Source organism: Leucoraja erinacea, chromosome 2, assembly GCF_028641065.1.
Source record: "Leucoraja erinacea ecotype New England chromosome 2, Leri_hhj_1, whole genome shotgun sequence".
Classification (NCBI taxonomy): domain Eukaryota; kingdom Metazoa; phylum Chordata; class Chondrichthyes; order Rajiformes; family Rajidae; genus Leucoraja; species Leucoraja erinaceus.
Window position 1 is genome coordinate 92,449,200 of NC_073378.1, and position 21,317 is coordinate 92,470,516.

Consider the following 21,317-nt stretch of genomic DNA (forward strand, 5'->3'; position numbering starts at 1 on the left):
TACATGAATTATCTCTGGTAACTACTTTGTTAAGCAGCTAATATGCTATTAACCAATAGATACATATACAAATATAAACTGATATTATATTTCCCTATGTATTTACAGCACATACTCCTGATAATAGTTTTTTGGGTTTTGTTGTGGAGGAATATTTTAACGAAAATCACACTGCTTTACTTAATAAAATTTCAAGAACTAACAAAGCCCTGGTTTATGGAAAACTAGCAGACTATTGGAAGGTAGGTACTTTTACTACTGGAAGTATCTTTTTCATTCTCTTTGGCTTGGTCATATGGATGGCTCGACTGTAATCATATATAGTCTAGACTGATTAACACACAACTAAAGCATTTCACTGTACCTTGGTACACACCACAATAAACTAAACTCAAATAAACTAAACTCAAACTCAGATTTCTATTGTACTTCTTTACATGAAAAATTTAACCAAAAGAAAGGTTTTGTATAGTAAGCAAGGAAATAAGATTGACAGTGTCTGCGGGTAGCAGCCCCATTAATACAAAACAATAAGGTGACCGGTACAATAATCAAGGCGTCTGTGGAACAGTGGAGCCCCTTTAGCTTCATGCGGGCTTAACGTATGGTTTCCCGTGGAGCTGAATAAATATTGAATAGATTGAGGAATAAAGGATGCGGAGAAATGGCCATTTAACCCAACGAGTCATTGTAGCATTTATGATCTACTTATTTCTCTTGTTCTTCAAGCTAGTTGATCTATAAGGAGAAAGAGCGAAGATAAGGATAAAGAAAGAAGATATAAGTAGATATTTCCAGTCATTATGTTGCAAAACCTTCATATGATTCATTTGTTGCTGATATTTGAATCCCTGCTTTGTGACCAGATTGCTCATCAGTGTGCTCCCATTGAGTCATGAAACAATAATGAACACATCTGGAACATTCCATGGAAATTTTGTTTTGGTTCTCCTGCCATGAACATTTTGATTTAGTTTGATTAGTCCAAGATGTCCTCCTTATTTAGTAAATGTGGTTTCCTCCTGATGTCGTAGATGGATTTGTGGCTTGCATCTACTCTGTGCCCCAAAGTTCTGCTTTTACTTCCGCTCTCTCTGCCAAGGCCTACTGACTCTCCCAGTCACTAATCATGTTTAACTCCCCTTCCCATTCCCACACTGACCTTGCTGTCCGAGGCCCCCTCCATTGCCAGAGTGAGGCCACATGCAAACTGAAGGAACAGCACCTCATATTCTGCTTGGGTACTTGCAGCCTAATGATGTTAATATTGAATTATCCAACTAACTAACTAACTAACAAAAACCTAACCCTAACCCTTTTTCAGTGCAGGAGAAGCTGTCAGAGGATGTGAAGCAATCCTCACCCCTCTCCCACCCCAAATCCAGAACAGGTGATGTTCAACTTTGGGAACTTCTGATTCGTCAAGTGGGGGAGAGAAAGTAGGATTTGTGGTCCTCAGATGGTTCCTTGTCTATGTCATGAGCTGATACTATGTACGTTTGTGGACTCCACCATTAATGCCCACAACTGCCTCGGCCACTCCCTGCTAACCTGGATGTCAACATTGGTGTGACAGGACATATCCAGGGTTGTGGGAGAGGTGTACTGACAGAAACTATGACTAGGAGGGTAGATGCAGCACCACCTTTGTTTTTCAGACTTATCACAAAGTTTTGAATTGAAGCTTATGTTAGGCAATTGTTATCAGTGGATAAACTCACAGATTAGCAGAGACCTGCATCATTGATTCAGAGACATGAATTTGAAATCCAGCTGCTGAAGTAATTTAAATTCAAGCAGCTAAATAAATCTTTAGGATGAGGTGGGGGAAATATAACCATGTAACTACTGGACTGTCCTAAGAACGCCCAAATTTCTGATCTACGAACCACAATCAGATTGATGAGATGACAGCATCTCATCCACATTAATTCTCAACCCCAGTGCTCCACGAGGATGTGTTCTCAGTCCCCTACTTTACTCCATAAGCCCTCATGCCTTTAGGCCAAATTCAGTTCTAACTCCATCTACAAGTTTGCAGATGACACCACTGTAGTGGGCCAGATCATGAACAATGAGGAGACATTCCAGGAAGGAGATAGAGAACTTAGTAATATGGTGTGAAGATAATAACCTCTCTCTCAATGTCAGCAAAACAAATGATCTAGCTACTGACTTCTGGAAGCATGGTGGAGTATCAATGCCCCATTCAGCATCAATGTGCCAAAGTGGAAATGGTTGAGAGCTTCAAATTCCTTGGTTAATATTACCAACGATCTGTCGTGGATCAATTGCATTGATGCAAGAAGGCACACCAATGACTCCATTTCATTTGGTGATTAAGGCAATTTCACATGTCTCCAATGACTCTTTCAAACTTCTGCAGATGCACCATAGAAAGCATACTGTCAGGATGCAGCACAGCTTGGTTTGGGAACAACTCTGCCCAAGACCACAGGAAACGCTTTACTTCAGAAAAGCATTGGACAAGGCTCCGCTTGGTAGGCTGCTTTGGAAGGTTAGATCGCATGGGATCCAAGGAGAGATAGCTGAATGGATAGAAAATTGGCTTCATGGAAAAATGCAGAGGGTGATGGTGGAAGGTTGCTTTTTGGACTGGAGGCCTGTGACCAGTGGTGTGCCTCAGGGTTTGGTGCTGGTCCCGTTACTGTTTGCCATCTATATCAATGATTTGGATGAGAACATACATGGCAAGTGTGCAGATGATACAAAAATGGTTTGCAGATAGTGAAGATGGTTGGGAAAAATTGCAGCAGGATCTCGATCGATTGGCCAGGTGGGCTGGGGAATGGTTCATGTTGTCAAGCTGGAAAGGGTACAGAGCAGGTTTACAAGGCTAGAGGGTCTGAGCTATAGGGAGAGGTTGAGTAGGCTGGGACTCGATTCCTGTCGATGCTGTCATCTCTTCAATGACAGCGCAGGAGGATGAGGGGTGATCTTATAGAGGTGTATGAAATCATGAGAAAAATAGATCAGGTAGATGCACAGAGTCTCTTGCCCAGAGTAGGTGAATCGAGGACCAGAGGACATAGGTTTAATGTGAAGAGGATAAGATTTAATAGGAATCTGAGGGGTAACTTTTTCACACAAAGGGTGGTGGGTGCATGGAACAAGCTGCCAGAGGAGGTAGTTGAGGCAGGGACTATCCCATCATTTAAGAAACAATTAGACAGGTACCTGGATAGGACAGGTTTGGAGGGATATGGACCAAATGCAGGCAGGTGGGACTAAAATATCTGGGCCATGTTAGCCGGTGTGGACAAGTTGGGCTGAAGGGCCTGTTTTCACATTGTATGACTATGAAATTGCAGAGAGTTGTAGATGTAGCCCAGTCCATTAGATAGACCAGACTGGTCTCCATCTACACTTCACACTGCCTCAATAAAGCAGCCAACATAATCAAAGACTTGCCCCATCCCAGTCATTTCTTTTTCTCCCCACTCCCATAATGCAGAAAGCACAGATGCTTGAAAGTGCACACCACCAGACTTGAGACTTCCCCTGTGCTATCAGGCTTTTGAATGGTCCTTCCATAAGCTAGGATACTGTCCAATTCACGTCTGCCCCATTGTGGACATTGGATTTTGTCTATTGGACTGATGTGCTACATTGCAGAGAACTACATTCTGCACTCTGAATCTTCCCTTTTTGCTCTATCTATTGTATTTGAGTTTCACAATTGTATTTATGTATGGCATATATGCTCTAATTGGATAACATGCAAGACAAAGCTGTACCTCGGTTTCATGTGGCAATAAAGAACGTACACGTGTACCTAAGAAATCAACTGGTTCACTACCTCGCCTGGACAATGTGTAATTCCAAGCATACTGAGTTTAGTCCATATGTGATTCCTACCCAACACAGTGGGCAACTAGATTCAGGAGAAATCAGTGATGAACGATATAGACAGTATTGTCAGTGATGTCCATATAATGCGCATTAATTTTTTTTTTAATTTTTCTCCTGTTTTTTATAGGATAAAAAACCTTTCCTAGATATTGTCGGAAAATATGCTGAGATTCATGGCACATTTCATGAAAAACATAATGTCCCTTTACCCAACTACATAATTAACCATGGAATTCTAAGCAGTCATAATCTTCAACTCTTATTAAGAGAGATTAAGGTTTGTAAAGATGTATGTAGTAAAGTAATTGATTGTAACATTGATAGACAAAAATTACATTATGTAAATTTTGTAAAACATTCAGAGGTAGAAAGATAGTCTTTGAAGTTGATGTCAACAATAATTATTTTTGGGAGATATTGATAGAACACTGACTGGAAGCATAGGTGCTGTCTGCTTTGAGATTGCACGTTCTTCCTGTAACCCCATTGGCTTCTATCAATTGTTCGGGTTTCTCCAACTTTCCAAAGACATATGGGTTGGTAGATTAATTGGCCACTGTAAATTGTTCCCAGTGTGGAAGTGAATGATAGAATCTGTGGCCAGTTGATGAGAATGTGGGGAGGATAAAAATGAAATTGATGTAGGATTAATGCAAGTGGATGGTTGATGGTCGCGTGGATTTTGTGGGCCGAAGAGCCCGTTTCCGTGCTGAATCTCTCAATGCCTCTATGGCTCTATAAAAGCTTCAGAAGATTTAAAATTCAAATGCAAAACATCACAGATATTCAGTGTTTAAGAAGGAACTGCAGATGCTGGAAAATCGAAGGTACACAAAAATGCTGGAGAAGCACAGCGGGTGCAGCAGCATCTATGGAGTGAAGGAAATAGGCAACGTTTCGGGCCAAAACCCTTCTTCAGACGCAGACTGCATCTGAATAAGGGTTTTGGCCCGAAACGTTGCCTATTTCCTTCGCTCCATAGATGCTGCTGCACCCGCTGAGTTTCTCCGGCATTTTTGTGTACCATCACAGATATTCATGTCTCTGTAAACTTCAATAAAGCCTAACCAAACAACATCAACAAAAGCAGTCAAACCAACTATTTGTGAAATCCAATAAGAGCAAGAAATGTTTAAAGCTGAGAAACAGATGGCAATGGGAGTAAACCTATAAAAGGGAAGATTAATTCTGAGAGTCTGGAATTAATTGTAAGCATATACCAAATGCTAATTACATTATGTATTGTAGTAAATGGCTATTGTTTGATGAAAATGTATTATTTTGTTGACTTATGCAAAACAATTAGTGAAAATTCTGGACGTTGAAAAGAAACTCAATTTGAAAAATTAGATATTTCAATTCTTTAAAGCATTGCCTTTGCATGATTAATCATTGAGTCATACACCACAGAAACATTCCCTTTAGCCAACTCATCCATGCTGACTAAGATGCCCCATCTAAGCTCGTCACATTTGCCTGCATTTGCCCCATATCACTCTAGACCTTTCCTATCCATGCACTGTCCAAGTGTCTTTTAACTGCTGTTATAGTACCTGCATCACCTATATTCTCTGGCAGCTCATTCCATATACCTACCATAATGATATAAATGCTATGAAGTTGTAGATTGGTTCCTTTACTTACTAACCAAAATAATGCTTTATTATTATAAGCTCCGCCCACTACCACACTATTCAAATTATCGCAACCCGACATGTGCTGCCAGTCAGTGCTGCTGCACAGTAGAAGTAACATGCTGTAGTGTGTTGTATGCATCACTCAATAAATACTGTTGTACCAGATCAGTGAGTATGTTTGAATCACTCAACAGGTGATGATGAAATAAAAGATGATCTATAAACTTTTTGAATGGCAGGGCAGGCACAAGGTATTGAATAGGAAGCACCTGCTTCTCCTGCTGTGTTATTTTGTTTACTCCTGATAACATGATAAATTTGTTCTCCAACATGCAAATTACTGATAAGTGCCTCCCAAATCCGAAATGCCAGGGTTTTCTATGACATTTCTTGTCAGGTGGTGAAAGTTGCTGCGTACAGAATAAGCCCTGCCGCAAAACAAATGCGAGGATTTTAACGGGCTGCTAAGCAACAGCTGCATGCGTAGCTCACTGTCAAATCCTGTCAAGAAGTGTGAATGAACCCTGTTCAGAAGCATTCAACATTATTAAAAATCAATTAAAGAATTAAAACATATACTCAAAACGAATGTCAAACAGTGTGTGCCAACTTGCTTGAGACTTCCATGTTTGCCTGGGAATCACAGATTTACATACTTTCAATGAAAAATGCCAACAATTCTGCATGGAACTGCCAGCACTTCCCTGCAGATTCTGGCCCGTTGAATGTGAATAAATATGCATGGAGACTCATACTACCAAGGGAATATTCAAATGGCAGATGTCCCACAAGCAGATACTTTTGAAAGCTATTTTGGAAGTGCTGAAATCGTAAGTTCTGATTAAGTCTGCTGTATTCTAAATCTTAATTAAATAACATATTTTGCCACCAGAGTTTAACCCAATCAATGGCATAAATAAAATGTATCAGACCATTTTGTTTTAAGATCAAAATGGCATAGTTCAGTGGTTAAACCACACTTGAAATGCCGTGTCAGCTGTGACTCAGATGCTGCCATTCACTCCTTGAGAAGGTTATGAGTTTAAGACCTCCTACTAGTGTAGGCCAATACTCCATTACAACGATGAGTAAATTATGAGTAAATTCTGCACTCTCAGTTGAAACATAAACCAATACTCCATTCCCCTCACAGATGGACATAAAAAATCTATTTTGTTTGAATACAGGGGAGTTATCCCTGGTATGCAAGCCAAAAGATATAAATCTATCCACACATTATTTTACCATTGAGACATCACGATTTGTGGGAGTATGTAGTAGGCAAAGATGCCCGTTATGCCTCCTGCATTATGACAATGACAACACTTGAAACGTACTTCATTGAGAGCTGTTTAGATATAGTGATAGGTTTTTAGGATGTTAAATTATATAAAACACAATTTCTTTTTTTAAGGTTACACAGAAAAGCTGGAGAAACAAAGCGGGTGCAGCAGCATCTATGGAGCGAAGGAAATAGGCAACGTTTCGGGCCGAAACCCTTCTTCAGACTGATCAGGGGTGGGGGTGGGTGGGGACAAGAAAGGGAAAAGGAGCAGTAGCCGGAAGGCTGGAGGGTGGGAGGAGACAGCAGGGGAGCTGAGGAAGGGGAGGAGACAGCAAGGACTAACAGAATTGGGAGAAGTCGATGTTCATGCCCCCGGGGTGCAGACTCCCCAAACGGAATATGAGGTGCTGTTCCTCCAATTTCCGGTGCTGCTCGCTGTGGCCATGGAGGAGACCCAGGACAGAGAGAGGTCGGAGGCGGAGTGGGAGGGGGAGTTGAAGTGCTGAGCCACCGGGAGGTCAGCTTGGTTATTGCGGACCGAGCGGAGGTGTTCAGCGAAACGATCGCCCAACCTCCGCTTGGTCTCACCGATATAGATCTGCTGACATCTAGAGCAGCGGACGCAATAGATGAGGTTGGAAGAGATGCAGGTAAACCTCTGTCGCACCTGGAACGATTGCTTGGGTCCTTGAACGGAGTCGAGGGGGGAGGTAAAGGGACAAGTGTTGCATCTCTTGCGGGTGCAAGGGAAAGTGCCCGGGGAGGGGGTGGACCGAGAGGGAAGGGAAGAATTGACAAGGGAGTTATGGAGGGAGCGGTCTTTGCGGAAGGCAGATATGGGGGGAGATGGGAAGATGTGGCGAGTAGTGGGGTCACGTTGGAGGTGGCGAAACTGACGGAGGATTATTTTTTGTATGTGAAACCCGCTGAGTTTCTCCAGCTTTTCTGTGTAACCTTCGATTCTCCAGCATCTGCAGTTCCCTCTTAAACAATTTCTTTTTTTAACATGGGTCCTTTAATTTGTTTGCAAAGCTCTCTGCTAGGAATGCAGTATGTTTTCCTGACTTCACATTGTGCCATCTGTGCACACTGCTTTATAAAGGGAAGGAAGATTAAGAAGATATGGTGACACTGGAAATCAGGGACCTGAAATTCTGAAGAGAGAATGAGAGGAGTGTTTATTTTCAATGGGGAGGCAAGGATTAAGTTAAAACATCATCTTGGGTTTTAAAATTCCGAGAGGAATTAAATAACTTGGATGTAAACAGGTATGAGTACAAAATTAACCATTTCAAGATTGAAGGATGTTTTGTTTTTCCAATCTCCACACAGCATCCATGCTCATGTTGTACTCATTCCATGTACTAAAAAATAACATTACTACTGAAGAAATTGAACCTGCATATTTACCAGAACAAGCATGTATGAATTGTTAATGTGATGAAACTGTTAAATGTAATACTAATTTGTAAAATATTGATTTTATCCATCAGGTTTTTGTGGGACTTGGCTTTCCCTATGAAGGTCCCGCACCCCTTGAAGCAATAGCGAACGGCTGCATATTTTTGAATATAAGGTTTCAACCGCCAAAGAGCCGGAAAAATACTCTGTTCTTTCAGGGTAAACCAACATTCAGAGAGGTGTGCTAAATTAAATTTGCATAATTGATGTCTAAGCTAAACTACATAATTTAATGAAATTGAGCATAATTGTCAGACATTAACAATACTGCTCTCTTAAATATTTCCATGATAACTATTCGATAAAAATTATGAAATACTGATTTTGGACATTGCTGGTTAATGTCCAGAAGCATTGCCCATGAATGGTCAATACAATTTGAATTATATAGAACAAACTTTGCTGAAGGCGGGGTAATGGTGACAATATAGGGGAGGGTAAGGGAATGTAGGGTCATAAGTGATAGGGGCAGATTTAGGCCATCAATTCTACTCTGACATTCAAACATGACTGATTGATCTCTTCCTCCTAACCCCATTCTCCTGCCTTCTCCCCATAACCCTTGACACACATACTAATCAAGAATCTATCTATCTCTCCCTTACAAATATAGATTGGTTTGGCCTCCACAATCTTCTGTGGCAAAGAATTCCACGGATTCACCATCCTGTAACTAAAGAAATTCCTCCTCATTTCCTTCCTAAAGGAACGTCCTTTAATTTTAAGGCTATGATCTCTGGTCCTAGACTCTCCCACTAGTGGAAACATCCTCTCCACATCCATTCTATCCAAGCCTTTCACTATTCGGTAAGTTTCAATGAGGTCTCCCCCTCATCCTTCTAAACTCCAGCGAGTACAATCCTAATGCTGTCAAACGCTCATCATAAGTTAACTCACTCATTCCTGGGATCATTCTTGTAAACCTCCTCTGGACCCTCTCCAGAGCCAGCACATCCTTCCTCAGATATGGTGCCCAAAATCGCTCACAATACTCCAAATGCAGCCTGACCAGTGCCACAGCATTACATCCCTGTTTTTGCATTCTAGCCCTCTTGAAATAAACATTAGCATTGTGTTTACCTTCCTTACTACTGATTTGACTTGCAAATTAACTTTTGGGGAATCCTGCACCAGCACTCCCAAGTCCCTTTTCATCTCGGATTTCTGGATTCTCTCCCCATTTAGAAAATAGTTAAATACACCTTTATTCCTACTACCAAAATGCATGACTCCACACTTTGCCACACTATATTCCATCTGCCACTTCCCTGCCCACTCTCCCAACTTGTCCAAATCCTTCTGCGGAGTCCCTGCCCCTCCACCTATTTTCGTATAATCTGCAAATTTGGCAACAAAGTCTTCAATCCCCTTGTCCAAATCATTAATATACAACGTGGAGAGTAGTGGCCCCAGCACCGACCCCTGCAGAACTCCACTAGTCACTGGCAGCCAACCAGATAAAGTCCCCTATATTGCCACTCTTTGCCGTCTGCCATCCAGCCGTCCAGCCAACCTGCTATCCATGCTGGCATCTGCCCTTTGATACCATGGGCTCTCATCTTCCCTGGCATCCTCAAGTGGCACCTTATCAAAGGCTTTCTGAAAATCTAGGTAAACAACATCCACTAGGAATATTGATGTGGGAAAATCCTGTTTGAAGCTGAACTATGAATGTCCAGCTATTGAGGACAACCAAATATAGCCGGTGGCAGAAAGGTTTGTGGCTGGGAAATATATCCAGTGAAGAAGTGTAAGCTACTTAATATGAGGGAAATATGAGGCATTGTTCCTCCAATTTGCGCTAGGCCTCACTCTGACAATGGAGGAGGCCCAGGACAGAAAGGTCAGTGTGGGAATGGGAGGGGGAGTTAAAGTGTTTAGCAACCAAGCGCAGTCGCAGTTTAGCAACCGGCAGATCAGGTAGGTTTAGATGGACTGAGCTGAGGTGTTCAGCAAAATGATCACCGACCCTGCGCTTGGTCTCGCCCATATATTGGAGCCACACCTGGAACAGCGGATACAGTAGATGAGATTGGAGAAGGTGCAAGTGAACCTCTGCCTCACCATAAAGACTGTTGGGGTTCTTGGATGGAATCGAGGGGGGAGATATAGGGACAGGTGTTGCATCTCCTGAGGTTGCAGGGAAAAGTACCTGGGGAGGGGTGGTTTGGGTGGGAAGGAACGGGTTAACCAGCGAGTTGCAGATGAAGATCTCTGCGGTAAAGGGTGGAGATGGGAAGATGTGGGATCCCGTTGGAGGTGGCGTAAATGCCAGGGGATTATGTGCTGTTGATGGGGTGGAAGGTGGAGACGAAGGGGACTGTCTCTGTTGTGACTGGGGGGGGGAGGAGGAGCAACAGCGGAGCTGTGGGATATCGAGGACACCCTAGTCTATGATGGAAGAGGGGAACCCCCGTTCCTTAAAGAATGAGAACATCTCAGATGAACTGGTACAGATCATCTCTTCTTGGGCGCAGATACAGCGTAGACGGCGGAATTGGGAGTAGGGGATAGAGTCTTCAGGCAGCAGGATGGGAAAAAGTGTAGTCTAGATAGATGTGGGCGTCAGTGGGTATATAATAAATGTGGACAGGACAACCTATTGGGCAACAATAAAATGAATGTGAATTGAATGAGCAGACTCTATGTTGTATGGAAAAAGAAATAGCTACAGGGACAATGATGTTTCCACATTTTGTGAATAAGAGGGAGATGGTGGTATCAGTAGATGGTGTATCATGCTCAATGCTTCCACACTCAAGGAATGCACTGGTTATCACTTTCTGTTTGTCTCCATTAAGACCAACTTGTACTGAAATTTGATCTGACAATTAACTAAGTGATGTCTTAGATGAATCCTGATGCTTTCTTTCACACCTCTTGCCAAATCATTTTCAAATGAAGTTCTTGAGAAAATAATGACTGGTGTTAGGGGATTCAACATTGTTTCAATCATTTGTCAATTACGGAATATAAGTTGCACAGCAATTTTAAATGTCCTTGTGAAATCAATAATTTTGTTCTCAACATTTTTTTATTACGTTATGACAATCATATATAGTAGCATGAATAGTATCGAGATTCTGTACTTAAAAATCCAATCTTCAATTCTGCTAACAGCTCTCATCTCAGCATCCTTATGCAGAAATGTATATTGGGAAGCCGCATGTTTGGACGGTTAACATTGAGAATTCAAGCGAAGTAGAAGAAGCCCTGCGGCAAATGATGAAACAGGAGGTATTTTGGGAACAACTGTTAAATAATGTTGCGAAATGATACTTTATTAAACTGAAATTGTACTAATAACTTAGTTAAGTTTATTATTGTGTGCCAAGATACAGTGAAAAACTTTGTTTTGCATACTATTCAGTCAAATCATAGCGTACATTAATACAATCTACATGTTGATAATAGAAGAACCTCTTCTGGGACAGCCCACCATGAGTCGCCAGGTTCTGGCGCCATCTAATGTTTCTGACAATATTAGATCTGATCTTGGCCTAAGAAGATATGCATTTTTAAATATATAACTGATTAACAATGATGGTCAGTTGATACGGGTAATATGGTCGATATTCTGCATATGATTTTTCAAAAAAACTATATTTTTATTAGCAAAATTTAACCTTGTGCAATTAAAGAGCACCCGAGAGCATGGATACAATATTGATTAAGGAACAGAGAACAGGCAATTTTGGTGAATGAATGGTTTGCAAACAGGAAGGAAATATGGTGATATCTCAACGGAAACCATTGCTCTTTTGCATATATATTAATAACTTTGAGTACCAGAGTTGCAGCATCATGTTATAACTGTACAAAACATTGGTGGGAGTACACCTCCCTTGATATTATATTAATATTATTAATTTGCTCCTTTTACCCCGTAACCGCCCTATCCACTGACGCATAGCCCCCAACTCGCAGGCGCGTCTAGAGAGGAGGGGGCGGGGTAGAGAGTGAGGGCGGAGAGAGAATGGGGAGAGACAGAGAGAGAGAGGGGCAGAGACAGAAGGGCAAGAGATAGAGGGAGAAGGGGGTGGAGGGGGGGAGAAGAGGGTGGGTGAGGGAGGGTGGAGGGGAGAGGGAGAGGGGGAGAGAGGGGGGAGGGGGAGATGGGGGAGAGAGTGGGAGGGGGAGAGGGGAGAGAGTGGGGAGGGGAGGGGGGAGGGGGAAGGGGAGAGGGGGGGGATGAGGATGGGGGAGGGGAGGAGAGCGGGGAGGGTGAAGGGGGAGACGGGTAGGGGGAAGGGGGTGTGGTAGAGGGGGGGGAGGGGGGGTTGGTGAGGGGGGTAGAGAGGGGTGGGGGAATAGTGGGAGGAGAGAGGGGGAGGGGTGGGGGAGAAGAGGGGAGGAAGGGGAGAGGGGGAGGGGAGAGGAGAGGGGGAGGAAGACGGGGAGGGGAGAGGTGGAGAGAGAGGAGGGGGGGAGAGAGAGGAGGGGGAAAAGAGAGAGAAGGGGGGAGTGGGGGGAAAGGCACGGTGGTGGAGGGAGGGAGGGGGAGAGATCTCACACCCCTGTCCCATTGTGATATCATATGTAACTGAGATCCATTGTGATTGGACATCTGTGAGGTGGCACTGTGACATGCAGCAGTTTGATTTTTTGATGTTTTGTGAACAATTTTATTCAAAACCTGGGGAAGTAATTGACCAAATCTAGAGAGGAATTTAGGGAGCAACTTGTGGTTGCGGGGGCAGGGCCTTGTTCGAGACGTACCAGGGCCCCATCCCCGACCTCTACCTCCGCTACATCGACGATTGCATTGGTGCCAATCACCACCAACCCCCCCTTACCTCCTGCGCCCACACACAACTGACTGACTTCATCCGCTTCACCACCAACTTCCATCCGGCACTCAAATACACCTGGACCATTTCCAACACTTCCCTACCATTTCTTGACCTCACTATCTCCATCGTAGGTGATAGACTTCTGACCGACATCCACTATAAACCCACTGACTCCCATGGCTATCTGGACTACACTTCTTCCCTTCCTGCTTCCTGTAAGGACTCCATCCCCTATTCCCAATTCCTCCGTCTACGCCGCATCTGCTCCCAGGATGAAGTGTTCCACACCAGGGAATCGGAAATGTCCTCATTCTTCAGGGAACGGGTTTTCTCCTCCCCTACTATAGATGAGGCTCTCACCGGGGTCTCTGCAATATGCCGTAACACTGCTCTCTCTCCCCATCCCCCCCCACTCATAACAAGGGCAGAGTCCCCCTAGTCCTCACCTTTCACCCTACTAGCCGTCACATACAACAAATAGTCCTCCGTCGTTTTCACCACCTCCAATGTGACCCCACCACTCGCCACATCTTCCCATCTCCCCCCCTGTCTGCTTTCTGCAAAGACCGGTCCCTCCGTAACTCCTTTGTCAATTCTTCCCTTCCCTCCCGCACTACCCCCTCCCCGGGCACTTTCCCTTGCAACCGCAAGAGATGCTACACGTGTCGCTCTACCTCTCCCCTCGACTCCATTCAAGGACCCAAGCAGTTGTTCCAGGTGCGATAGAGATTCACCTGCATCGCCTCCAACCTTATCTATTGCATCCGCTGCTCTAGATGTCAGCTGATCTACATCAGTGAGACCAAGCGGAGGCTTGGCGATCGTTTCGCCGAACACCTCCGCTCGGTCCGCATTAACCAACCTGATCGCCCGGTGGCTCAGCACTTCAACTCCTCCTCCCATTCCGAATCCGACCTTTCTGTCCTGGGCCGCCTCCATGGCCAGAGTGGGCACCACCGGAAATTAGAGGAGCAGCACCTCATATTCGTAACAAGGGCAGAGTCCCCCTAGTCATCACCTTTTACCCCACTAACCGTCACTAACTAAATAGTCCTCCGTCATTTTCATCAGGAAAGTAGACTATTATCTGAATGGTGGCCGATTAGGAAAAGGGGAGATGCAACAAGACCTGGGTGTCATGGTACACCAGTCATTAAAAGTAGGCATGCAGGTGCAGCAGGCAGTGAAGAAGGCGAATGGTATGTTAGTATTCATAGCAAAAGGATTTGAGTATAGGAGCAGGGAGGTTCTACTGCAGTTGTACAGGGTCTTGGTGAGACCACACCTGGAGTATTGCGTACAGTTTTGGTCTCCTAATCTGAGGGAAGACATTCTTGCCATAGAGGGAGTACAGAGAAGGTTCACCAGATTGATTCCTGGGATGTCAGGACTTTCATATGAAGAAAGACTGGATAGACTTGGTTTGTACTCGCTAGAATTTAGATGATTGAGGGGAGATCTTATAGAAACTTACAACATTCTTAAGGGGTTGGGCAGTCTAGATGCAGGAAGATTGTTTCCGATGTTGGGGAAGTCCAGAACAAGGGGTCACAGTTTAAGGATAAGGGGGAAATCTTTTAGGACCGAGATGAGGAAAACATTTTTCACACAGAGAGTGGTGAATCTCTGGAATTCTCTGCCACAGAAGGTAGTTGAGGCTAGTTCGTTGGCTATATTTAAAAGGGAGTTAGATGTGGCCCTTGTGGCTAAAGGGATCAGGGGGTATGGAGAGAAGGCAGGTACAGGATACTGAGTTGGATGATCAGCCATGATCATATTGAATGGCGGTGCAGGCTTGAAGGGCCGAATGGCCTACTCCTGCACCTATTTTCTATGTTTCTTGGGCAGTTTGCACCCTAACGGCATAAACATTGACTTCTCCAATTTCCGGTAGCCCTTGCTGTCTCCTCCCCTTCTCAGCCCACCGTCAGCCCTCTGGCTCCTCCTCTTCCTTTCTCCTTTCTTCACCACTACACCCCCACCCTACATCAGTCTGAAGAAGGGTTTCGGCCCGAAACATTGCCTATTTCCTTCGCTCCATGGATGCTGCCTCACCCGCTGAGTTTCACCAGCACTTTTGTCTACCTTTGTTTGCTTTCTGTGACTGGTTCTACAAGGACACCCAGGTCTCTGGAACCAGACTGGGATGGCAGGACTTTCATATGAAGAAAGACTGGATAGACTCGGCTTGTACTCGCTGGAATTCAGAAGAATGAGGGGGGATCTTATAGAAACTTACAAAATTCTTAAGGGGTTGGACAGGCTAGATGCAGGAAGGATAAGAGGGAAGTCTTTTAGGACCGAGATGAGGAAAACATTTTTCACACAGAGAGTGGTGAATCTGTGGATTTCTCTGCCACAGAAGGTAGTTGAGGCCAGTTCATTGGCTATATTTAAGAGGGAGTTAGATGTGGCCCTTGTGGCTAAAGGGATCAGGGGTATGGAGAAAAGGCAGGGATGGGATACTGAGTTGGATGATCAGCCATGATCATATCGAATGGTGATGCAGGCTCGAAGGGCCGAATGGCCTACGCCTGCACCTATTTTCTATGTTTCTATGTCTCGTTGCACTTCCCTTTCTCCAAATCTGACACCATTGAGATAATATTCTGCCTCCTTGTTCTTGCCGCCAAAGTGGATAACCTCACATTTATCTACATTATACTGCATCAGCCCTGCACCTGCCCACTCACTCATCTGTCCAAGTCACCCTGCAACCTCCTAGCAGCCTGTTCGCAGTTCACACTGCCATCCGGCTTTGAGTCATCTGTAAATTTGCTAGTGTTACTTTTAATCCCATCATCTAAATCATTAATGTATAGTGTAAATAGTGACAGCCGCAGTACCGAGTCTTGCGGCACTCCACTCGCCACTGCCTATAATTCTGACAGACCTGTTTATTCGTACTCTGTGTTTCCGGTGTGCCAACCAATTCTCTATCCATGTCAATACCCTATCCCCAATACCATGTGCTCTAATTTTCCCACTAATCTTCTGCGTGGGACCTTATCAAAGGCTTTCTGAAAGTTCAGATACAATACATCCACTGGCTCTCCTTCATTTTACTTGTCACATTAACAAAAGATTCCAGAAGATTAGTCGAGCAGGATTTCCCCTTCATAAATCCATGCTGAATTGGAACAATCCTTTTAGTGCAACATTTAAAAGCTAGGCAAGAAATTCTTGGAAAACATACCACCGGTCATATTCATCACACTTGCAATACTTGTGCTAGATTGCACTGAACTTATTCCAATTCTTCAATAACATCCATCCTTTGCAACGTTTCAACCAAGGAATGGACTTGCAGGGGCATGACGTTCCCCCATTATCATCATGTACGTAAAGGACCCATATATATATATGTGTGTGTGTGTGTGTGTGTATATATATATATATATATATATATATATATATATATATATATATATACATATATATACACACATATATATATATATATACACACACACACACACATATATATATATACACACACATACACACATATATATACATATGATATATATATATATATATATATATGAATGAGTATAATATGCAACTCTCCCTCCTAAAGCAATCATGTTTAATAAATTCTTAAATGTGTCCTTGGTTTAAGTCATTGGAAACAATATTCAGTAACTGTGGGTTTTGTTGCTCATACAAAACAAGATTCACTCCAATTGTTGTACTTTGGCTCCCTCTAAAGGTAACATTGAATTTTTCTTAATGATATCTCCACTTCAGAAATAATTTACTGTTTACACATAAATTTATTGAGGACTCCCACTATCATTCTTGCTAATTATGAAGCAATATCTGAATAGTGGTCACTCTAATGACCATACCGTGGCAAGTGTTGGACGTAATGGAAAGCATTGTATATCTTTTTTGCAATGAATTAACGCAAAATGCTCAGCAGTTAAAGCAGCATATAGAAACAGATATTTCATGCCAATGACCTTTTAAAAGATCTGGAAAGTGTTAAAGGATTTCTGCAGGTACACAGAGACAGGTGAATGGGCAATGGGAGTAGAAAAAGCGAGGTCTGGACAAAGACGGTGCTCAGAAATGATTGAATGATAGAAGGGATAACAGTACGTAGCAAAATGTGACGAGAACAGAAAGATCTGTTCAGTTTTAGTTTATTGACACGTGTAGCATAGAAAGATAGCAAATATGTGCAGCGAGGTAGTGAAAATCTTTTGTTGCTTGCTAACCAGTCAGTGGAAAGGCAACGCGTGATTAGATCAAGACCATGTGTAAATTGATGTGGACAGTTCAGTCAAAGCCCCATGAACATTGATTTGTACAAATGATGGCACCTCATCGAGCACAATCTCATCTGACGCACTCAATTTGCCGTTCCAATTTTACAACAGTAAGGCAATACCAAACATTGGGTGCTATAGGTCCAGTTTCTAGTGCCATGGTTTACTTGCCATACTCTTGTCTTTGATTTTAAACATTTTGGATTCCTACTTTAAAGTCTTCAGTATAAAGTCTAGAGAAACCAATAATTAAGAATGCAGCAGTTGAGTCATAACCTGCAATTGGAAAATATAAAAGATTCCCTGACACCATTTCAAATAGCAATGCAATTCTTTCTGTCTAATATTTCCTCCTGGACGAACATTACTAAGGTAGATTATTTGATCAATATTGATCGTGGAAACTTGCTGTGTAAATACTGTCTACCTTTGATTACAATAGTAACAACATTTCAAAAGGTACCCAATTTGGCTATAATGTAATTTGGAACATAATGGGATTCTGACACCTTTATATGAAAGGTGCCAGGAGTTATGGGGGAGAAGGCAGGAGAATGGGGTTGACAGGGAAAGATAGATCAGCCATGATTGAATGCCGGAGTTGACTTGATGGGCTAAATAGCCCAATTAGGCTCCTTTCACATGAACTTTTAAGTGCAAAATTGTTCTTTATTATAAGATAATCAAGATTGTCAATGTTACAAAACAGTGTTTCTTTTAAAAACAGGTTAAGCCACACATACCATATGAATTCACGTGCGAAGGAATGCTGGAAAGATTAAATGTATTCATTGAAAAACAGGTAAAATTTTTTAACAAATAATATTTGAAGAATAATCTAATCACATCCAGTTTGCAAAAATATAACATGTATACTATCATAGATCACAAAAACGTAAAGTACAGGAATGGGCTTTTTGACCTATCTCATCCATGCCCGTGATGCCTAACTATACTAATCACACTTGCCCTCAACGGCCCCATATCACCCTTCCCCATTCCTAATCAAGTATCTGAACAAACACACCTTTTAAATGTTGTAGTTGGATCTGTCAGCATCACCCCTGGCAGCTTCTTCCAAATATTCACCACCTTTTGTGAGATAAACCTATCTCTCAGAGCTCCTTCACTTTTTTCCCGTCACTTTAAATCTGTGCCTTCTAAACTCCTGTACTCTGGGAGGGGGGAAAGATTCTAACTATCCATCCTATCTATGTTCCTCATAATCCTATAAGCCTTTATAAGGTCACTCCAAGAACTTGACTCTATCAACCATCTCTACAGCAGCCCCATTAATGAGAACAGGATTATGTGCTCATGTTAAAGTCAAGGTTGTGTAGGAAGGAACTGCAGATGCTGGTTTACGCCGAAGATAAACACAAAATGCTGAAGTAACTCAGTGGGACAGGCAGCATCTTTGGAGAGGTCTGAAGAAGGGTCTCAACCCAATGCATCACCCATTCCTTCTATCGAGCAATGCTGCCTGTCCCACTGAGTTACTCCAGCATTTTGTGTCTATTTTAAGGACAAAGTTGTTGGCTTGAAACTATGGCTGTAGGTTCTCGAACACTTTCTTGTACTTCATTTCATCAATGCTGTCGATCTGGCTGATGACAATGGTATCATTGGCAAACTTAAAGATCAGGTTGGTGTTATAGAACAGTGACAGACAATAGACAATAGGTGCAGGAGTGGGCCATTCTGCCCTTTGAGCCAGCACCGCCATTCACTGTGATGATGGCTGATCATCCACATTCAGTACCCTGTTCCTGCCTTTTCTCCACATCCCCTGATTCCGCTATCTTTAAGAGCTCTATCTAACTCTCTCATGAACGCATCCAGAGAATTTTCCTCCACTGCCTTCTGACACAGAGAATTCCATAGATTCACAACTATCTGGGTGAAAATGTTTTTCCTCATCTCCGTTCTAAATGGCCTACCCCTTATTCTTAAACTGTGGCCCCTGTTCTGGACAACCCCAACATCGGGAACATGTTTCCTGCTTCTAGCGTGTTTCAATAAGATTCCCTCTCATCCTTCTAAATTCCAGAGTATACAAGCCCAGCCGCTTCATTCTATCCACATGTGACAGTCTCCCGCTACATGGCCACACATTCACGGGTATACAGGGAGTAAAGCGGGACATTGAGCACAACCCAGAGCTCCTCCACTGACCTATCTTTCCCTTATGCAGATTACAGAAGATTTTGATTTACGGGAAAACTGGGTGTTGATGTGTCCATTACCAACCTCTCAAAGCACTTAATTATGTCAATATTAAAGGTTCTGGGTAGTGAATTTATTTTTCATGAGAACTGGATAGATGTAGATTTCCTTCAAGCAGATGGGGACAGTAGACTGTTGAAGTGAAGGATGAAGATGCCAGTGAAGAATATGGTAGGTTGATAGGCGCACAATTTCAAAGGCCGCCCAGATACTCCATCCGGGCCAGCCGCATTCTGCGAGTTTATCCTCGTGAAAGCAGATTTGACACCTGCCACCAAGATGAACGGGACAGAACTAGCACGGGATGGGGGGGACCCACCTAGGTGGATCTTTGCCTGTTCAAAACGGGCATTATAATCATGCAACAGAGATGTGCCATTACCAGGGATTGCCCCAAATTCAGGTTGTAGTCTGCCACAGTCGCCTGGCATCCATTTGATTAATTAGTGCCTCCAGCTTGTTTTGGAAGTCTCTCTTGCTACCCCTGATGGTCTTGCGGAGACCATACTTGGCTGCATCCCTCTTGAAAACCTTGGATATGGTCTCCAGCAGGTAGTGAATCTCCCTGTTCATCCAAGGTTTATGGTTAAGATTGACCTTAAATGTCTTGGTTGGAACACCATCATCAATGCATTTCTTGTTGAAACCGGTGACTACTGAGGTTTTCTCATTCAGGCTGGATTGAGTGGTCTTGAACAAAGCACAAAGTGCTGGAGGAACTCACTAGATCGGGCAACATCTATTGAGGGAATGGCCAGGCAACAGTTTGGATCAGGATCGTTCTTCAGACTGCTTGAGTATATTTCAGTCCACTGTATCAGGGCAGTCCTGAAGTGGACCTGTGGCTGCACAGACCACTGCTGGGTTATTTTTTTTGTTGGTGCCTCACATTATTCAGATCACTTTCTACTTCTACATCTTTTGATTCATCTCTTTCAGACTTATTATTGCACGTTTTAAAATGAGGAGTAGGAGGATACAGACCTAATCCAAACAAATAGGATTAGTTTATATTGGCATCACAATCAACATGAACGAGTTGTGCTGACTTGCCCATTTCTGTACTGTACCACCCTAGCACTATGATCAATGTCAAAGGTAGCTCTATCAATCTCCACAAGCTTCATGCCCACTTTCACAGAAATTGAGAAAAAGCTAATTAACATTCTGATACTCAGTTCATTTGCTCGTGTGTCAGACGATGTAGCTCGCTGTTGGCTTCTGTTGTCGTCTAACATGTTGATGGAATTGTCGTCCAACGCATCACTGAGTGCTTCGTGTTGTCCCTTCCACGGATCGCCACGAGGTTTCTGTTATGACCCCCGATACTCAGTTATGATCATAAATATGTTATATTGTTGTACACATACATTCACTTATTGTATATTTAGATTTTGGGTAATTCGGAACATTACACTTCCTGAAATGGACTGCATTGCTGTATCCAAAGAAATCTCCTAAGCTGTGGCAGAATTAGAAAATATTTCTCCTTTGTACTGCTGGTTTGGTATGTTCTTTTTACTGCGTTCACTGAGTAATCAGAATCTGATATTCTAAACTTTATTGCAGGACTTCTGCCTTCAAAGGGAAATATGGCCACCTATTAATGCACTTATAATTAAAATGGCCAAACCCTCTCAGTCATGTGTTGAAGTCTGCCAAAAAGAACAACTAATTTGTGAGCCTGCTTTCTTCTATCATCTCAACAAAGTGACTGAACTTAAGAGGTAAGAGTTCTGCTCTGACTTTCCTTTAGTCATCACCATAC

At 43.0% G+C, this 21,317-nt stretch overlaps 1 protein-coding gene across 3 annotated transcripts in view; it reads left to right on the plus strand.

Annotated features, from left to right (window-relative positions):
• The window catches only part of LOC129712590 (alpha-1,6-mannosylglycoprotein 6-beta-N-acetylglucosaminyltransferase A-like), an 88,466-nt gene that overhangs the window by 64,016 nt on the left and 3,133 nt on the right, over positions 1-21,317 (plus strand). For all 3 annotated transcript variants that reach the window (XM_055661143.1, XM_055661124.1, XM_055661133.1), the window contains exons 12-17: positions 109-242; positions 4,001-4,150; positions 8,289-8,435; positions 11,377-11,493; positions 18,051-18,125; positions 21,119-21,276. In XM_055661143.1, the coding sequence (XP_055517118.1) occupies positions 109-242; positions 4,001-4,150; positions 8,289-8,435; positions 11,377-11,493; positions 18,051-18,125; positions 21,119-21,276 (781 nt within the window). The remainder of the gene's footprint in view (positions 1-108; positions 243-4,000; positions 4,151-8,288; positions 8,436-11,376; positions 11,494-18,050; positions 18,126-21,118; positions 21,277-21,317) is intronic.